Source organism: Ovis aries, chromosome 15 (assembly GCF_016772045.2).
Source record: "Ovis aries strain OAR_USU_Benz2616 breed Rambouillet chromosome 15, ARS-UI_Ramb_v3.0, whole genome shotgun sequence".
In the NCBI taxonomy this organism is placed as follows: domain Eukaryota; kingdom Metazoa; phylum Chordata; class Mammalia; order Artiodactyla; family Bovidae; genus Ovis; species Ovis aries.
The window spans coordinates 46,253,189-46,273,105 of record NC_056068.1 but is presented as its reverse complement, the minus strand read 5'-3'; the positions used below and the strand labels follow the sequence as shown (position 1 = coordinate 46,273,105).

Sequence of the window (19,917 nt, the reverse complement as noted above, 5' to 3'; positions counted from 1 at the left end):
ATGGGATGGTGGCCACCGGTTCCTGTCACCGCCGCCCACCTCTGCCCTAAGCCCCTCATCTGCCTCTAGGACATGCTGCAGGAGGTGCAGGAATTCTGCAGGGATTACCATTGGATGACAGGCATTTATGAGTTCCTGCAAGCCTGGGGGTGTCAAAAGCTGGAGTCTATGAGAGGTTATCCTATCAAGAACTATGTGATGCTGGTGACCCGCCTGAACGCTTGGCAGGCCCAAGTCTCCAGGATACCCATGGAGTTGATCACAAGAGGCAGGCTGCTGCTGCTGAGCTGCCGCAACATACAGGCAGAGATGGGTGAGTGCTGCTTAGTCTCCGTTCTCGGTTTTTTTAAATTTTATGTATTTATTTATTTGTGGCTGCACTGGGCCTTCGTTGCTGCACGCCGCGGCCTTTCTCTGCTTGCAGCGAATGGGGGCTGCTCTCAGGTTACGGTAGCCCTCTTGAGTAGGGGCTTCTCACTGCAGTGGTTTCTCTTGTGGAGCACAGGTTCTAGCCATGCGTGCTTCAGTAGTTGCAGCGTGCGTGTGTGCTCAGGTGCTAAGTCATGTCTGACTCTTTGCGACCCTTATGAACTGTATTCTGCCAACCTCCTCTGTCCACAGGGTTTCCCAGGCAGGCATACTGGAGTGGGTTACCATTTCCTCCTCCAGGGGATCTTCCTTAGCCAGGGATCGAACCTGCATCTCCTGTCTCCTGGGTTGTCAGGAGGCTTCTTTAACTACTGAGCCACCTGCGAAGCTCGGTAGTTGCATCCTCACTAGTTGTGGCACCTGGGTACAGTTGCCCCATGGCATGTGGAGTCCAGGGATGGAGCCTGTGTCCCCTGCCCTGGCAAGCGGTTTCCTAACCACTGGACCACCAACGAAGTCCTGTCCTCCCTTCTCTCCTTCGCCTTCTGTGCCTTATCCACACGGCCCTCCCTGGGCCTTCAGTGTCCCCCAGAGACCTTTGGTGCAGGAACTAGTAGAACCTCCCAAAGCCCCAGTCCCATCCTTCCCTTTGCCAACTGTCCACTACGGGGGGCAGCCTCTCCATCTGTTTTGGCCCAGCTCGTCCCCCATACTTCTCAGGAAAGGTGTCTCTGTCACCTGACATTTTCTGTTCTTATGGTGTGGAAGGAGTCAGACCAAATGTGGCTGAGGAAAATCTTTGCTTGCTCCTTAGGCTAGGAGAACTCAGTTTCTTTACTGAGATTCTCAGGAATCAAGGGTGCCCTCTCTCCACATGTAGCAGTCAAAATTGACACCACGATTTGTATGTATAAAAGTTACTCTCTTTAACTGATCTTGGCTTGTTCTGTAGCCTTAAATTCTGCTGATGGTGAAAGAACAGACAGTTGGCCCTCCATATCTGTATGTTCTATGTCTGTGGGTAAAATTCCAGAAAGTCCCAAAAAAGCAAAACTCGAACCGACAACTGTTTATGCAGCATTTACACTGTATTTACAACTATTTACATAGCATTTACATCGTTTTAGGTGTTATAAGTAAGCTAGAGATGATTTAAGGGGCTTCGCACGTAGCGCTAGTGGGAAAGAATCTGCCTATCAATGCAGAAGACGTAAGAGATGCAGGCTCAGTCCCTGGGTTGGGAAGATCTCCTGGGGGAGGGCATGACAACCCAATCCAGTATTCTTGTCTGGAGAGTCCCAAGGACAGAGGAGCATGATGGGCTACAGTCCATAGGGTCGCACAGAGTCGGACATGACTGAAGTGACTTAACTTAGCACACAGCACAGAGATGATTTAAAGTACACAGGGGGACATGTATAGGTTATGTGCAAATACTGTGCCATTTCATAAGGGAACTGAGCATGTGTGGATTTTGGTATCCTCAGGAGTCCTAGAACCAATTCCCCTAAGGACAACTGTATTCCAATTGAAAGTGAACACTTTTTTTTTTTCATTTAAAGTAGGACTTTTGGTCTAATTCAGTCTATTTGGAGTAATTGGTCAATTCAAAATTCATACTACGGTTCTCGGTTGTTCTGTTTCTCAAGCGTCCTCAGCTCATTTTCCTCCCCAGGGTGGCACCTGGCATTGGAGAGGGCTTCAGGGCCATGTGCTCTTCTTGGCTGGCTTCTGTTGACTTCCCTGAGGTCTCTGCCCTTCTGACCTTGCTGCTTCCGGTGCAGCTGTGTCCTGAGCTGGAGTAACTGGCCTGTGTTCTCTCAGCTGGTAGGAGCCCAGAGTGTCTGCCCTTGCTGACCTGGCTCTGCATTGTCTCCTGCTGACACCACATGTCCTTGGGGTTTTAGTGAACCCTTCATCCAGTCTTTGTCCTAGGCTGGCCACCCCCATAGCTTCTGCTGTAGGGCCCCTCGCCCCTCAACCCAGGAACACCATCCGGGCCTGCTGGCTATCAACTCTTCACTGTCTCCTGTGTCCACTGCCGTCTGGGAGCTGTGGGGTCTTGGGAACATTATCTTTGATCCTCTTTCTCACGCCCTGTTTTCTGCTCTGCTGTGACTGTCTCATGTCACACGCGTATAAGGGCACCCTGCAAGAGGGTCATCTCCCCAGAGTGATTACATGGAAAGTGGAGCTCAGGCTCAATTGCTATCTATTCGCCCCTCAGCCCATCTCAGTTTCCCACTTCAGGTGTCTACCTACCCACACGAGGCCAAGGCCCAGTTGTTGGTCTCCCTGGATCTCTGAGAAGTCTGGTTTAAGAAGTAGCCTCGCTCCTCTTTCCTCTTCTTCCCTTCCTATGGGAAGCGTGTCTTACACTACTGTTTGCTGGCTAAGTGCCTCCACCCAGGAGATGGCTGTGGAGAGACACAGAGCACAGTAGATTGGGAAGCTGGTTCCTCTAGGAAATTGAGAGGTTCTGTTTTTTGACCTAACACCCCCAGATGGCAATGTCTGCTTCCTGCAGAGAGTAGGTACTTTCAGACCCATGCCCTCTAGGCCTGCTTGGTTTATGAAGGTGAGAGGCTTTGGAGCTGGGCCTCAAAGTGCTTGCATGCCTAGCTCTCCCTGCCTTTGCCCCTCCACAGATGAAAGCACAGGCTTCCTTAGGTATCTCCTAGGTGACAGAATTCCCTACACTTATCCCCGCCCTCCCTCCTAAATGTACAGAGGGTTCAGGCTAGCCAGGCAGAAGCAGGAGGGCCTGTGATTGGCCTGCTTTCTTTCTGACCCTGGTTGCAGTGGGCTTTGCTCCACTCTTGCTCAGGAAGTCGGTGTTCTTTCTAATTTGTTGACTTCTTTGTCCTTAATCCAAGGTCAACTGACCTCTTTAAGAGGAACAGATGGAGAGAGAAAAGTGCTGGGTTCAGAACTGTGACTCTGTTTTTACTGGTTTGCATGACTTCATATCACTGAGCTTCAGTTTATTTGTAACATGGACATAATAATGTAGCCATTCACTGGGTTATGGGAAGGAGGATTAAATGAGATACTATTTGCAATATTCCTAGCATTGACTATGGCATGTAGCAAATGCTTAATTTTTCTTTCATTTCACCTTGTTCCCTTCTGTTCACTTTCATCCTTCTTTCATCCTTCTAGTTTTATCTATTTATCCTACGACTTTGCTCCTCTTCTATCTGGGCTCCATTTAATAGAGAATGATAATGAGTTGGCCTCAACAGAATCTTGAGTTTCTCAAGATTTTTCTCACCCATCTCCCTAATTCCACCACATCCAACCTGTCACCAAATCCTTTCCATTCTTCTGCCTCCTAAGTATCTCTCAAATGTCTTTTCCCATCCATCTCCAACTTGCAACCCGGAGGAATCCTGGTATATTATCAGTCCACTGCTCCCTCTTACCACATGGTGTCACTGTTGAGCTCTTGGTCTTCACCAACCTGGTGCTGCTGTTCAGAAAGCAGCACCATTGCGATGGTCTAGCTACTGTCAGAGGCCAGTGGGACAGTTTGGAAAAGGATAAGTTCACATCTTTGTGTTCTGTTCAAACTTGAGTACACCTTGGAGGTTTTCTCGTCTTGGTTTTCTCAGTTTCAGCTCTTGGTGCCAATTCCTATCAGTTACTTTCTTCAAAACCCTATCGGATCCATTCCTTGTATGTCTCAATTATATGCATCTTGTATATCTCAAAGATGCTCATGAAAGATGAGTCAGTTTACTTTTAACCCTTCAAAGTATAAAATATAGCAAGTTGGAAACAGGCTGCCAGAGTCTGAATCCTTGCTCTACCATATGAGCCATCATACTGGTATTATTCCTGTCCTTGGCCACAGTGGAGTTGTTCATATTGCCAAAGCCAGCTTCCAAGATCATCTTCCGGTCGCAAATCCACCTGACAGCTTCTTTCCTTTAATCCTTAAAAAATAAAAGGCAAAGTGCACACTCTTCTTGGTCCTTCTGCTACAGCAGATGCAGTAAGACTCCTCAGATGCAAACTGTTTATCTGCGGTGGGCATTCTGCTTATCATGGACATGGTGTTCCCTTGCCTTTGCACATGCTTTCATCCACGTGCCCGTGGGAGCCTTAACCACTTTAGTACAGTCAGCTCCAGTGCCCCCTGGGGACGCCTCCCCCAGTCTCCTCAGGCTTCCTTCCTCTTCACTGAGCCAGGTTGAGGGCTGGCTGAAGAGCATTTATTGCACCGATACGTGATTGTCCATTTATATGTTTGTCTCTACTGCCATATTGTGAGCTTCTCTGGGTGAGAACCTTTCTGTCTCTCTCATCACCCTTGTCTGCTGGTGCCCAGCACGGGCCCCAGTGAACTGCAGCTAATGACACCAGGCAGGGGTCCAGTATGTGTCCAGTGACTGAGGGAGCCAGTTCATGCGCTGGCTTCCCCTTCAACCTGCTCTCAGTCCAGCCTCCCCTGGATGCTCCCTGGCCACTACAGCCCCTCACGCCTCACTCTCTCCTGTCTTCAGAATCCAAGCTGGTAAACATCAGGAAGGACATTCTTGAACAGGTACAGAATGAGTGCCAGAGCCGCAGTCAGCAGCTAATAACAGAGCTCACGGGTTTCATGAAGGCCTTCCAAACCATCAACTCAGACATCCACTCCATCGCATGGTGCTCCCAGAAGGTGGGTGCTCCCCATCCTTCCTCCCCAGCTTATCCAGGGCCATCCCGCTCACGTGCTAAGCACACTCCCTTCCGGTCTCTGCTGAGCTCCCAGTGGGGCTCTATGCCCTTAAACTGCATCCACCTCTGTGACCTGCCCTGGCCAGTTCTCACCCTGTTCACGTGGTCCTCAGTATCCTCATGAAATGGGGAGGCCCTGATGTGATGAGAGACAGTCCTGCTTTCAGAGAGAGAGTTCTGCTCTCTGTATGTTTAAGTAGAGATCCATTGCCCTGTCCTCAGGGCAACGACTTGATGGAGGAGGAGCTGTGCTGTCTTCAGGGAGACCTTGGTCAGATGAGGATCTGCTCTTGGACTGCCCTGATCTCGGCGGGTTAAAAGGCAACTGCTAGGACCTGGAGCCTCTAGCAGGAGGGAGTGCCCCTCAGGATGGGTGCAGAGAGGTGCACAGGGCTGTGTGGGCGCTGGTCTCATGCTGTCATCCCTGCAGCTGAATGAGGCCAACGAGCGGTACGCTGAGCTGGAGGAGCAAATGGAATACACGCGGTCACTCTATGAGCTCATCCGCAACCACTTTGGCCTCTTCAGTGCTGAGAATGAAGCACTGGACATCTCGGTGAGAAGGCATCTCCTCTGCCCCACCCGCTGCTCCTCCCCCCATCCCCCAGCTCTGCTTGACCACCCTCTGCCTGCCCCTCAGCTTATGGACACGTGGGAGTCATTCCAGTATGAGAAAAGCCAGGCCTCAGAGTTCCTGCTCAGCAAGCGGCATGCCATCGTGCCCAAGCTGCAGCAGCTGATGGCCACGGCACTGGCGGAGCTGGAGGGCATGATTGAGAAGGCCCTGTCTGGTCCGTTCATGGACCCTGCACAAGAGCAGAGGAACACCGAGCGCCAGCTCATCTCCCTGGAGCGTCAGTACCAGAACACAGTCAGCAGCCTCTCTGACCTGCACCATGCCTACACTGCCTTCACTGGTACCCAGGGCCCCGCCCCCTCCGCCACCAGCACCCTTGGGTGGCGTGATCCTGGGTGGTGTGATCCTGGGTGGTGTGATCCTGGGTTGTGTCCTGGGTGATCCTAAGCAAGTCTTAGGAGTCACATACCTTCATTTTAGTCTCTTTCAATGCAAAGATTGCAGGACAAAATCTAAACCCATTGGCTATGTCAAGTGTTATCCTTAGGGTGGGGATAAGCGTTGTGCCTAGACGGGAGCTCATGGTCTGGAGGAGAAGGCAACTAGGTGAGTGTTCCATCTGAATGTGATGGGATCAGAGGGCTAAAAGCCTGCGCAGAGAAATGTACATGTGTTCTCGTCGTAGTCCTTAGCCTTTGTGTAGCCCTGTTCAACTCAGGCCTCCAGCAGGCAGCAGGTCCCAGATGAAAACAGGTGTGGATGCTCCATGGCCACTGCTTCCAGCCAGTGTGGTGGAGAGAGGTGGCTGCTGAGGGCTTCCCTGGCCCCAAGGGGAGACCCGGACCGAACTCCTGGTCTTGGCCCTTCTGTGCAGTGTGTAGCTGGGCTGGTTCCCTTCTGCACGGGAAGGACTTTGTGGGCTGCAGGTTCTTTCCTCAGGTGCAGCCACTTCTGTCGCTCACTTGTATCCCTTGCAAGGGATATTGCTTCTGAGTTGACTCTTAGCCAACTGCCAACTGTTACCATCTCTGACTGTGAGGTCCCCAATCCCAGGGAGGAGACACTCTGGGACCATCCTAAAACAAGGGACTTTTCCTTTGGTCAAGTGCTGGGGGACCCTCATCCCATGCAAGGCAATGGCACTCCACGCCAGTACTCTTGCCTGGGAAATCCCATGGACGGAGGAGCCTCGTAAGCTACAGTTCATGGGGTCGCACAGAGTCAGACATGACTGATGCGACTTAGCAGCAGCAGCATCCCATGCTCTAGCTGATGTAGACCACAGACCTTGGCCTTTCCTGCTAGTGGTTGGGATGTTTGTGGAAAAGTAGAATAGGGGACTCTGGCCTTGAGGGGTTTCACCTGGAAAACCGCACAGCATTGATTTTATTTCCTTTTTCCACCCCTGTCTCTTCACCAAACTCCCAGTTTTTATTATTAATACAACACTCTAGGATCTTAGATCTAGACCATTAACGCTACTGTTTATTTTCCGTTCTGTGTCTTTTATTTTACTTGCTATCTTTGACATTTGCTTTGTTCTATAACCATGTTAACAACTATTTTGACATCTAAGGTTGAATGGTTTTGTTTACCCACTTCCAGTTTTAAAAATACCACATCTTTTTAGTTTTTTTCACTTCTTTCTTGGATGGCTGCAGTAAATCTTTGAGTTGTTTTTTTTCTAAGAAGGGAGTTGGAGGTGTTAGAATTTCTAAGCTATTTATGACCAAGAATGACTGTATAATGTCCTTATATCACAGCTTGGCTAAATATTGGATTCTGAAGTCAAAAAATTGGCTCCTTTGTCCTTGGGATTAAGAGGAGTCAAGAATGTCAGGGAGGGTGGGTAGCAGTTCTTAATGGGGGGGGCACTGCCTAGGTCTCATTCAGAAACTGACGTTTGATCAAGGACTCGAATGTGGTAAGGGAGTGAGCCATATAGTTCTCTAGAGGAGAGTGTTCCTGAAAGAATGAGCTGCCAGTCAAAGGCCCTCAGCAAGAGGGAGCAGGGCTGATGTATCTGAGCAATAGTGAAGGGTGGTGTGGCTGAAGTGGCCTAAGAGAGACGGACTCTAATCAATAGAAGAGGATGCCTTCCCTTTCATCCCTATCACGTTTTCCTAGAGTTTCTTTTCCTGGACTAACTCTCCCTTGGTTTATTGTACTGAACAGTTTTGGACACTGCCCCCCACCCCCAGCCTCATCCCCTGCACTTTCAGGACCCTCCCTTCTGTCATTATGGGATCTTGACTGATCATGCCCCCACCTGACCCCCGGGCCTGTCCCACAGGGGACGAGAGTCCTGTGCCCTTGCCAGTCTGTGGGACCCGCCCCATCGTGCAGCAGCAGCACATCTGGCACCTGTACCGAGTCATCTCTGAAAACATCAGTGAATGGAAGTGCATGGCTTTTGCCAAGGTGCTGACGCCCTCCTTGGCGCCCCTGCCCGGGTGTGAAGCATTTTCGGGGGTGGGGGTGGGAGGGTCTCCAGCTGCCGGTGTGCCTCTCCCCCACAGTTCAATCTGGCTCTGGCCCAGGAGAAGACAGACGGCTGGCTGACAGAGGCGGCCCGGGTGAGCGCGACCCTGGGGCTGCACAGCCCGGTGCTGCAGCGCTGCATGCGCATGCTGGAGGAGTTTCGCAGCCTCCTTCCCCTGCTGACCAAGCTGGGCAGCCTCCAGGTGCAGAACCTCAACTGCCAAGCTCTCCTGCGAGGTGGGTGTGGATAGAGTCAGAGGGCGGGGGGAGGGAAGGACACGGTTAGAACAATGGGACAACTCACTTCTCTGTGGCTTTTTTTGGGAAGCATCTTTCCTCCCTGGGCTGCCCTGACCTTTCCCCATGGGCTGCAGCCTCCTTCCCCTCATAGAGACCTCACACACTACCACGTGGATCCTCTCTGCTGCCAGGGCTGGACTTAGGCTGGAGTCTTAGTTCTGGACTCTGAATTGTGCTCTGGACCTTGGGTTCCGGGCCCCTGCCTCTATCTCATGCTTTGAGATGTGCTGTCTGGGCTGGACTAGGCTGGGCTCTGCCAAAGACCGAGTATCGCTCTGACTTGCTGTCCCTCCACCTTCAGCCTTAGGGCTAAGCAGTTTCTACAGCATAGAGCTCCTAACAGTGGGCCAGCTGCTCTCTTGTCCGCTGCTGGAGTTTACAGATCGAATCAATCAGGTGGGCCCTCCCCAACAACCCCACTGAGGAGGGGTAGCTCAAACCCAAGGCCTGTTTGCTAAGCTCTAATAGAGGCAGTTAAGACCCAGCAGCCCCTTGAAACAAGGGGAACAGCAGATATTGGTTTGTGGGGAGGGGGTTGAGATTGCTAGCCTCCCTGGGGAGTATGGGGATCTGATGGGTGGTTCCAGACTCTTTGTGACTGAAAGTATGTCCCTCCTCTACAGGGGAAGGAAGTGGGTGGCAGCCCCAAAGTGGTGGGCACACAGGGTGGCAGATGTCCCCCAATACTTACCCTGTCCCCAAAGAGCATGAGTTAATTGATGTATTGCCTGCTCGGCCAGAGCTTTGCAAAAGAGTGGGTTTCAGGGCAGCAGCCCTAGGTCACAGTGTGATGCTGGCGGCTTGCCTTTGAAGCCAATGACCCCACTCTTCCTCTCTGAGACCCGCACTCTGCTGAGCCATGACCCTTGAGTCCAAGCTCCAGGGCTATCCCCTGAGCCATCTCCCAGTCCCGGCTCCGAAGTCCCGGCTCTTCCAGATCTGGAGGACTGAAAACATACGGAATCATGCCCACGAAGCGCTCCTGCGGCTGCGGCGGGCCTGGGAAGCACGCCAGCTGCGACTGCTCAACTTCATCCTGCATGTGCCCTACGAGTCCCCAGTCTCTGAGCGCTCCAAGAGGCAAGCATCCCGCAGCCCTCAGTGGCAGGTAGTGGGCAAGGACAGCGGTACCTTCATCCTCTCAGGTGAGGCCCTGCCCTTAGGGCCCAGTGACAGCCAGACAGGGTGAGGGGCATATTCATCCACCAAGTTCTGCCAGATCTGGCTTCTCTAGCCTGGGCCCCTGCCCTCCTGGACAGCCTGAGCCATCCGTCTTTTCTGAGACAGCATCTTCCATGCAGCTCCCACACAGTCTTAATCTTCTTGGGAGCCCCTCACTCCCTCTTTCCTGCCCGATGTCTGGCCTCTTGAGCAAAGGTCTCCCCTTTATGGTCATATCTCCCCAATGTTCAACGCTCTGTCCTCTAGGCTGCACCAGCTCGTTCATTCCTTTGTCCTTCCCTCATCAAACTCACCTGCCTCCTCTGAGCCAAATTCAGGAGACTCTTGAGATTTTCAGACCAAAGTCCTGTCTCTTGTGAACTCCCAGACAAGGACAAGAGAACAGAGATGGGTGTGCGATGGAGCAGTGAAAAAGTGGAAGTGAAAGTTGCTCAGTCGTGTCTGACTCTTTGCGGCCCCATGGAGTGTACAGTCCCTGGAATTCTCCAGGCCAGAATTCTGGAGTGGATAGCTGGTCCCTTCTCCAGGGGATCTTCCCAACCCAGGGATTGAACCTAGGTCTCCTGCTTGGCAGGCAGAGTCTTTACCACTGAGCCATCAGAAAGAGGAGCAACTTGAAACGGGCAGGAGACAGAGATCTTCCGTTTCCTTAGGAAAAGGCCTCACGCTGACTTCTGAAGGAGTACGAGTTTGCTAAACATGCAAGGGCAGAAGGGCTTGCCGGACAGAGGGCGCAGTGTATGTCCAGGCACCGAAAATGGTATAATTAGGGAACTGCCAGTAAAGGAGAAATCCTCTTATCTGGTCTAATTAAAACCAGCCAGCAGATTCAAAAAGTTAGTTAAATAGGGCAATCAGTCATAAAATAGGCATACATGGCTTAAGATTTTTATTTTAGCCTGAATCATGTAATGTACATTTGTTTACTCACCTTTTAGCCTGAGGACAAGAGCTTTTCTTTGATTCGCAGTCAACTGATAGAGGTTCCTCACTGCCTTTTGTAGTATTAATACATTGTCTGCTGTTTCCACTTTCCATTTCTGAAAGTTGAGAAGTGACACAAGGACACTTATGAAGCTGAGTCCAGAATTTTTCTAGAGTTTTATTATAATTTCACAGTTTTAAAAAATTGACTTGTCTATACCTAATTTGGGATTCCCAGGTGGTGCTAGTGGTAAAAAAAAAAATCTGCCTGCAGTGTAGGAGACATAAAGAGATGTAGGTTCAATCCTTAAGTTGGGAAGATCTTCTAGAGGAGGGCATGGCAACCCACTCCAGTATTCTTGCCTGGAGAATCCCCTGGACAGAGGAGCCTGGCGGGCTACAGTCCATAGGGTAGCAAAGAGCTGGACATGATTAAAGCAACAGCATGCATACCTAATTTAATATCATGCCTTTATTTTTTAACAGTTTACCTTTACTTCTGAAGGCTTCCATAGTTTTTATAGAACCAGCAACTCTTTCTCCACCTGTATTTCAGAGATTAACATAATACTAGATTAAATTCTGTAATTAAAATATAACTCACATAATGAACAGAACTCACATAAACAGTTTTGCAAACACATTCTGACTCTTTGTGAGCATATGGTTCAGCTAGTGGAGGAAAAAATGTTTGTATCTTCCAGAGAATAGTTTGAGATCTGTGCATTTCAGCATGTATTGGGTATCAGTCGCCTGTGCCCTTGCCCCATCTGACTGCTAGCTCAGCTCAGCTCAGCTCAAGTCCACTCTTCCTTAGATTACAGCAGCCTGCAGGACTCTATCCATGAAAGCCTTCAGGTGTTGTTCAAGATCCTGGCCATCCAGAAGTCAGGAGACTTAAACAGAATTGCTCTGGAGTGGGTGACCATCATGCATGGCCTGAGTGAGTGCAGGCCTCTAGCTGGGCTCATAGGTGGGACCTGACGGGAGATGACCTAGAAGGCTGGGGAGAGAGGTGCGGGTGGGGGAAGACAGAGTGAGCACCACCTTCAGAGCCATTTCTTAGGCTAAAGTGACCAGATCTTTATTCATGTTGCAGGTTTTCTCTCCTTCATGCAAGGTCCTGGGGTCCTACTAAGCAGTTTTTTTGGGGGTAGGGCATCCCAAGAGGACAGGAAGAGGCTGGTCCCTCTTGCAGAAGCTAGAACCCTCGTCTTCCTCCATTGTTCCCCTGACTGCCTTCACAGGTGCCCTGCTGCAGGTGTGGGTGACTTTCCAGCAGAAGTGGATCTTCCTAAATAAAGTTCTGCATGAGATGAAGATCCAGTTTCCCAGTCCTGAGCTGGTAGGGAAGTGGGTGTGGCAGGATGGACCAGTGCTGCTGAACAGCAGGGCTCTGGGTCAGAGTAGGGGCGCTGCCCTCACCCTTGCCTTCTCTGTCACCACAGAGCACCCGTTTCGAGGCCACGGATGCGCAGTATCGGACCCTGATGCAGATCTCTGTAGCTGACCCCCTGGTTCTGTCACTCATAGTGCCCAGTGCCAAGCGGAACCCTCTTTTCCAAGGCCAGCAGCTGCAACAACTGCTGCAGGAGGGTTCCATGGACCTGGAGGGCATCATCATGGCACTGGAGAGCGTGCTCTATGCCGTGCGCGCCCACTTCCCCCGCCTCTTCTTCCTCAGTGACAGTGAGCTCGTGGCCCTGCTGGCTGCCCCACTGGAGTCCTGTGAGGCCCAGCTGTGGGCACGACGCTGCTTTCCTCATGTGCATGCCTTGAGCTTCGAGTCCAGTGAAACTGCAAAAGACACGGATGACCCGGAGTCAAGCCCAAGCATACAGACTCAGGTGGCGGTGCTCGCGGTGTTCGGGGCGGGTGGGGAGGAGATGAAGCTGCGGGGGTCCCTTCTTCTGCATCCCGATCTCCCCAAGTGGCTGGCTTCCCTGGAGGAGAGTCTCCGTTTGGCACTGGTGCACAATCTGCAGGACTGCGTGGCTGCCCGTCTTGCTCTGGGCCCGTCCCTAGACAAGGCCTTCAAGCAGGAAAACCACTTGCCCCAGGAAAGCCAGTTGCCCCCGAAGATGTATGTCCAGCACTGGCTGGACTTAGTCCAGGCCTTCCCGTGGCAGTGTGTGTTGGTGGCGGAGGAGGTGGCATGGCGGGCCGGCATGGAGGAGGCTCTGCTTGAAGGGAGGACCCTGGCCATGGTCCCCATGCATGTGCGCAAGCTAGAGGTACTGGTGCATTTTCTCCGGGCCCAGAGGGCCTCTCAGGGTGAGCAGCCCCTGCTCTCTGTCCGCCAGACCAGCCTGCTCAGTGCCCTGCTGGTCATGGCGGTGACCCACCGGGACATAGCCCAGCTGCTGCAAGAGCACCAGGTCAGTGGACTGACGGACTTCCACTGGGTCCGCCAACTCAAGTATCACCTGGGTTCCCCTCACACTGCTCCCCAAAGCCCCCTGAAGGGTCTGAAGACTGTTGTGTCTACTGAGACCTTTCTGTCCCCAGCTGCATGCTGGATAGATGTGCTGGGTCGATCTTTCCTGTACAATTATGAGTACCTGGGTCCCAGACTGGGGTCCCTACCCAGCCTGCTGCCTGAGCGGCCAGCCCTCGTGCTGTTATTAGCCCTGGAAGAGGTGGCCTGCGGGACCCTACTGGGCCCCAGTGGTGTGGGCAAGGGAGCCATAGTAAAGAGCCTGGCCCAGGCCCTGGGGCGCCAGCTGGTGGTGATGCCCTGCTTGCCCCAGATGCAGGCCCGCAGCCTGAGCAGCTACCTGAACGGGGCCCTGCAGGGAGGTGCCTGGTTGCTGTTAGAAGCAGCTCAGCACTTGCCCCTTGGCTTGCTCTCTGCCCTGGGCCAGCGCTTGGCCAAACTGCACCACCTCTATGCCCCGCTGTACCAGGAAGCTTCCCGAAGTACCAGCACCATCGACCCCACCCACCCCTGGCTCCTCGGCAGCAGCTTCTTTGAGAGACATCACGTGGACATGCGCCTGGGCTATGGCTGTCTCCTGACGCTGCGGGCCCTGAGCCCTGCCATGCCCGCCAACCTGCGCCAACTGCTGCGGCCCGTGGCGCTGACCCTGCCCGACCTGCAGCAAGTGGCAGAGCTGACCCTGCTGGGCGCAGGGATCCGGGATGCCTCCCGCACCGCGACCCGCCTATCCAAGTTCTTCTCCCTAGAGTGTGAGCTGGTGTCTGGGCCCCTGCCCTGCCGCCTGCCCCTCCTCAGGAAGGTGCTGGAAGACACGATACAGGCTCTGAACTTGACCAAGAAGGACCCCGAGTCTGAGCAGCCCCGCAGCCTAGCCACCATGGAGGAGGCCACCTTGCTGCGCACCCTGCTGCGCTCCCCACTGTTCAGCCTCTTGGAGGGGCCCCACCTGCAGGACCTCCAGAAGCTGCTCTGTGGGCTCTTTCCCACCGCCTCCCAGGTGCTGGCAGAGCCTGTGACCCCCAGGCTGAGGAAGTCACTGCTGGTGGAGGAGCTACGGCAGGGAGGCCTGCATCCCAGCCCTGATATTTTGGGGTCCCTGGATCAACTGAGCCAGGCCCTGGGCCAGGCCTCAGGCATTTTGCTCCTGGGCCCGGCAGGCAGTGGCAAGACCACATGTTGGCACAGCTTATTTAAAATCCAGAATCGGCTGGCGGCCATGGAGGACCCCGCAACCCAGAGCTGCCAGCCTGTGGAAATTACTCACCTGTATCCAGGCGTCCTCAGCCTTCAGGAGTTCCTAGGATGGCTGGAAGGCCCCTGCTGGCACAATGGTGTCTTCCCCAGGCTGCTGCGTGAAGCTAGTCGGTGTAGGACCATGGGCCCAAGGGGGCAGGTACAGGAACCAGTGGGGATTCATCACTGGATAATATGTGATGGAGCTTCCAGTTCTTCCTGGCTGGACTCTATCACTTGCCTCCTAGGTGACCCCCCACAGCTTAGCCTCCCCAATGGTCAGCAAATAGCACGACCCTCAGGTACTTTTCTTTTGATGGAAGTGGGAGATACCACAGGCATGTCCCCCACAGTAGTGGGCCGTTGTGCCCTGGTGTGGTGTCGGGGGGAGCAGACCTGGCAGGGTATACTGAGCGTCTTGATGGCAGCCTTGCCCCGTGAGTACCGCCTGCAGCCCCAGACTGTCGCTGAGCTCAGCCACCTGGCTGAAGGGCTGGTGCCCGCAACGTTACAGTTTCTCACCTGCCAGGGTGTTAGCTCTCTGCTGCAGGTACACGGACAGCGGGCCATTTGCCCAGGTGTGGCTGAAGTCACCAGCCTGGCCCGCATCTTGCGTTGTCTGCTCAACCCATACCTGCGCATAGATGAGGAGGAGAAGGCACATATCCCAGGTGAAGGCAAGGACTGATTTGAGAGCTATGTGGCCTTGAGGATAGTGGGGATATAAGCTGGAGCTTGTGGCCCAGGTTCTTAGGTGGACTTGGGTCTTGGGACTGAAAATGAGAAGTAATAGCCAACCTCTACTCTCTTTCCCACCCCCTCCTCTTTTTTTCTACTGGGGCTCCTTTCCTGGCCATGGTGACCTTCACAGAGGACCTCAGCTATAGTGATTCAAAGTGTATAGTGGCTCGAAGCATCAAGGCCTCAAAAACCAGCTCTCTGCACCAGAACCAGATTGACAGTGATGCCGTGCCTAGTAAGCGCAGGGAGCACCTGCTGGCCATCAGCAGCTTTCTTTTTGCTGTGATCTGGGGCTTTGGAGCTCACCTTCCCTCCAGGTATCTACAGGGGTGGAGGGGGGAGATGGAGAGGGCGGAAATGGAACGACCCATGGGTCTCCAAACCCTGGCGCCATTGTTGGAGAAGGGTGGGGTGTGTGAGTGTATGGGACTGAGTGTAATGGAACTGTTGTAACCAGATGACACTCTCACCTGTATGTTCATTTGAGCAGGCTCTGGCCCCTCTATGACACCTTCCTGAGGGATTCTATCAGTTGCCTCTCCAACTACTCTGAGCTGCCACCCTCAGACTCGGTGTTTGATCTACATGTATGCCCCGAAGATGGGACACTGGCCCCCTTCACTGGCCAATACCTGGGCAGCCGCATCAAGGGAATTCAGGGTACCTTCTACCCTTCTCCCCAGGTGTGAGGACAGTGGGGCCGAAGCTGGGGTTGGGGCTCAAAGAGATATCCTGGGGTGTACATGTCCTCGGCATAGCTGAGGGCTGTCTGCTCCCATTCCTTGAAACGTTTTTAAAATCACAAGAATACATGAAGTGTTCTGCAAATACAGCTTTAATATAAGCCTCCTAAGACCTTTACTTTCAGCTAGATTACTGTGCTAACCAGGAGCTGCCGCAGTAAGCCCTGTTCCTGTCCTGCAGACCGAAGGGCTCTTGTACGTGGTGGACCTGCTTCTGTCAGAGGGACACCCAGTGCTGCTGGCTGGAGAGGCAGCAACAGGGAAGACAACCTTTGTGGAAGTGCTGGTGGAGCCACAGCACCCTTACATAAACAGCCCCATTCACCCCGCTGTCAGCACCACCCACCTTCGCCTCCTGCTGAGCCGGGAGGTCCAGGGCCAATCACAAGCCAGCCCATGGACTGGGCGGCACCCGGATTCTAAAGGTTTTCTCCTCTTCCTGCTGGAGGATCTGCACCTGGCTGCTTCCGGTGAGGAGTCGGGAGGGAAGGAGTCATCGTCCTTTCTCTTGATTGTAAAATCCTTAGCTGTACTTATCGACTCTCAGACCTATACCTACAGACCAGACTTGAGTGTTCCATTCTTAATGTCTTCTCTTAATATCTTCAGTCTACATTTGCTCTCTGAATATCCTTGTCCCTTGCATCCCTTGCAGTATTGACCATATTGACATCTAGAGAACTTTATATCCACTGACTGCAAAATGTCCTTTTTTTTCAAGTGCACGTGGAACATCCACCAAGATAGACCTTATGCATAAAATTAGTCTCAACAAATTTCAAAGGATTAACTTTTACAGAATATTTTCTCTGACTGTAGCAATAAAAACCAGTAAGATACTAGAAATCCCCCAATTTTTGAAATTAAACAGCAGACTTCTAGATAACTCATGCATAAAAGAAGAAACTCAAAGGGAAATTAGAAACTATTTTGAACTGAATAATAATGAAAACACAACACATCAAAATTTGTGGAATGTAGCTAAAGCAGTGCTCAGAGAGTTTACAGCTTTAAATGACTAATTAGAAAATAAGAAAAATTTGAAATCAGTGATTTATACGTTCAGCTTAAGAATCTAGGAAAAGAAGAGCAAGTTAAAACAATTAGAAGGAGATAAATAATAAAGATCAGACCAGCAATCAATGAAATAGAATGAAAAGCACAAACTATAGAAAATATCAGCAAAGCAAAACTTTAAAAAGATAAATGAATCCCCAAGTAACACAAATCAAGAAATAAAATAGGAAATATAAATTATCAATATCAGGAATGAAAGAGGTTTTATTTTAAAGATATTAAAAAGAATAACAAGGGAATATTGTAGAAAAACTTATAGTAATACATTTAGTAATTCAGATTAAATGGATAGGTGCCTTGAAAAACACACCTTATCAAAATCTGACTCAAGAAGAAAAAGAATAGAAAAAGAATAGCCCTATAGATCTATTAAACTTTTGAATTCATAATAATAAACATTCCAAGTCCTGGATAGTTATTACACAGTTCAATTATATCCAATATTTAAGGAAAAAATGGAAACCTACAGTTTTTCAGAAAATGAAGTAAATACTTTTCAACTCATTTGATAAGGCCACCAAACCCTAATGCCAAGTTCTGAAAGATATTTCAAGAAAATAAATTATAGGCCATGATCTTTCATAAATGTAAATGCAAAACAAATCCTCATGAGATATTAAGTAAAATTCAGCAACACATCATCATCAAGTGGGGGTATATCTCAAGAATGCAAGTTGACTCAACATTCAAAAATCAATCGGTGTAACGCATGACATTAGAATAACAGAGAAAAGTATAAGATCATCCTAATAGATAAAGAAAAAGCATTTGATAAAATTCAACAGTATTTATGGTAACTCTCAGCAAACTAGGAATAGAAAGGAATTTTCTCAGTTTGATGAAGGGCATCTATTGGAATCTATAGCTAATTACATACTTAATTGTGAAATAGTGAACATTTTTTCCATAAGATCAGTCACAAAGCAAGATTGTCCACGCTCACTGCTTCTTTTCAATAGTGAACAGAGACTGCTATCAGTACAATAAGAGAAAGAAAGAAAAGCCTTTAAAATTAGAAAAGACGAAGTAATACTATCTCTACTAGAATATAACATGATTTACTGCGTGGAGAGTCCTAAGGATCTACCAAAAGCAAAAACAAAACTACAAAACTATCAGAACAAATAAGTGAATTTAGCAGGCTCACAGCATACAAAGTCAATCTATTGAAATCATTATTATTTCTATATCCTAATGACAATCAGAAATAAAAAATTTAAGTATCATTTAAAATATCATGTAAAAGCTTTAAGTATTTAGGAATAAACTTAGTCAAAGATACACACTGAAAACTGCTAAATACTGCCGAGATAAAAGAGAATTAAGTAAATGTAGAAATATATCATGTTCTTAGATCAGATGAGTCACCAGTGTTAAGGTGCTCATTCTGCCCAAATTCATCTACAGATTCAGTGCAGTCCCAGTCTAAACTAGGAAGTCTGGTTTTTTTTTATTTTTTAGAAACTGACAGATTCTTTCTGAGACTTACATGGAAATGCGAAAGACCTAGAAGGGCCAAAACAACTTTGAAAAATAAGAAAGTTGGAGGGCTTAAACTAGTGATTTTGAGACTTACTGTACACAGTTACAGTAATCAAGTAATAAATACCAATATCGGTATAAGGACATGGATACAGCCTAATGGAACAGAATCATGAATCTAATATATGGTCATTTATGGTCATTTGATTTTCAACAAGTGTTCCAAGATAATTCACTGGGGAAAAGTATAATTCTTGGGGTAGAAACAGCTGTATGTATGTGTGAGGAAAAAAAAAAAAAAAGAATCTTGAATCCTACCTCACAACATTCACAAAAATCAATTATAAATAGATTATAGACAAGTATAAAAATTAAAACTATAAATCTTAAAAAATATTGAAGAAAAATCTATGTGAACTTGGCTAGAAGCAATGATTTCTTAAGATACAACTATATTTCACCAAAAAGGAGGCAAGAATATACAATGGAGTAAAGACAATCTCTTTAACAAGTGGTGCTGGGAAAACTGGTCAACCACTTGTAAAAGAATGAAACTAGATCACTTTCTAACACCGCACACAAAAATAAACTCAAAATGGATTAAAGATCTAAATGTAAGATTAGAAACTATAAAACTCCTAGAGGAGAACATAGGCAAAACACTCTCAGACATAAATCACAGCAGGATCCTCTATGATCCACCTCCCAGAATTCTGGAAATAAAAGCAAAAATAAACAAATGGGATCTAATTAAAATTAAAAGCTTCTGCACAACAAAGGAAAATATAAGCAAGGTAAAAAGACAGCCTTCTGAATGGGAGAAAATAATAGCAAATGAAGCAACTGACAAACAACTAATCTCAAAAATATACAAGCAACTTCTGCAGCTCAACTCCAGAAAAATAAATGACCCAATCAAAAAATGGGCCAAAGAACTAAATAGACATTTCTCCAAAGAAGACATACGGATGGCTAACAAACACATGAAAAGATGCTCAACATCACTCATTATTAGAGAAATGCAAATCAAAACCACAATGAGGTACCACTTCACACCAGTCAGAATGGCTGCGATCCAAAAATCTGCAAGCAATAAATGCTGGAGAGGGTGTGGACAAAAGGGAACCCTCCTACACTGTTGGTGGGAATGCAAACTAGTACAGCCACTATGGAGAACAGTGTGGAGATTCCTTAAAAAATTGCAAATAGAACTACCTTATGACCCAGCAATCCCACTTCTGGGCATACACACCGAGGAAACCAGAATTGAAAGAGACACATGTACCCCAATGTTCATCGCAGCACTGTTTATAATAGCCAGGACATGGAAACAACCTAGATGTCCATCAGCAGATGAATGGATAAGAAAGCTGTGGTACATATACACAATGGAGTATTACTCAGTGGTTAAAAAGAATTCATTTGAATCAGTTCTGTTGAGATGGATGAAACTGGAGCCAATTATACAGAGTGAAGTAAGCCAGAAAGAAAAACACCAATACAGTATACTAACACATATATATGGAATTTAGGAAGATGGCAATGACGACCCTGTATGCAAGACAGGGAAAGAGACACAGATGTGTATAACGAACTTTTGGACTCAGAGGGAGAGGGAGAGGGTGGGATGATTTGGGAGAATG

General features: G+C 49.3%; 1 protein-coding gene across 1 annotated transcript in view; it reads left to right on the top strand.

Annotated features, from left to right (window-relative positions):
* Positions 1-19,917, top strand: part of DNHD1 (dynein heavy chain domain 1) — a 72,322-nt gene that overhangs the window by 26,036 nt on the left and 26,369 nt on the right. Inside the window, exons 11-23 of the mRNA XM_042232612.2 lie at positions 70-313; positions 4,878-5,035; positions 5,525-6,011; positions 7,965-8,092; positions 8,191-8,389; positions 8,754-8,848; positions 9,390-9,597; positions 11,376-11,501; positions 11,806-11,903; positions 12,007-14,902; positions 15,103-15,289; positions 15,463-15,655; positions 15,897-16,185. Of these exons, the coding sequence (XP_042088546.1) occupies positions 70-313; positions 4,878-5,035; positions 5,525-6,011; positions 7,965-8,092; positions 8,191-8,389; positions 8,754-8,848; positions 9,390-9,597; positions 11,376-11,501; positions 11,806-11,903; positions 12,007-14,902; positions 15,103-15,289; positions 15,463-15,655; positions 15,897-16,185 (5,308 nt within the window). The remainder of the gene's footprint in view (positions 1-69; positions 314-4,877; positions 5,036-5,524; positions 6,012-7,964; positions 8,093-8,190; positions 8,390-8,753; positions 8,849-9,389; positions 9,598-11,375; positions 11,502-11,805; positions 11,904-12,006; positions 14,903-15,102; positions 15,290-15,462; positions 15,656-15,896; positions 16,186-19,917) is intronic.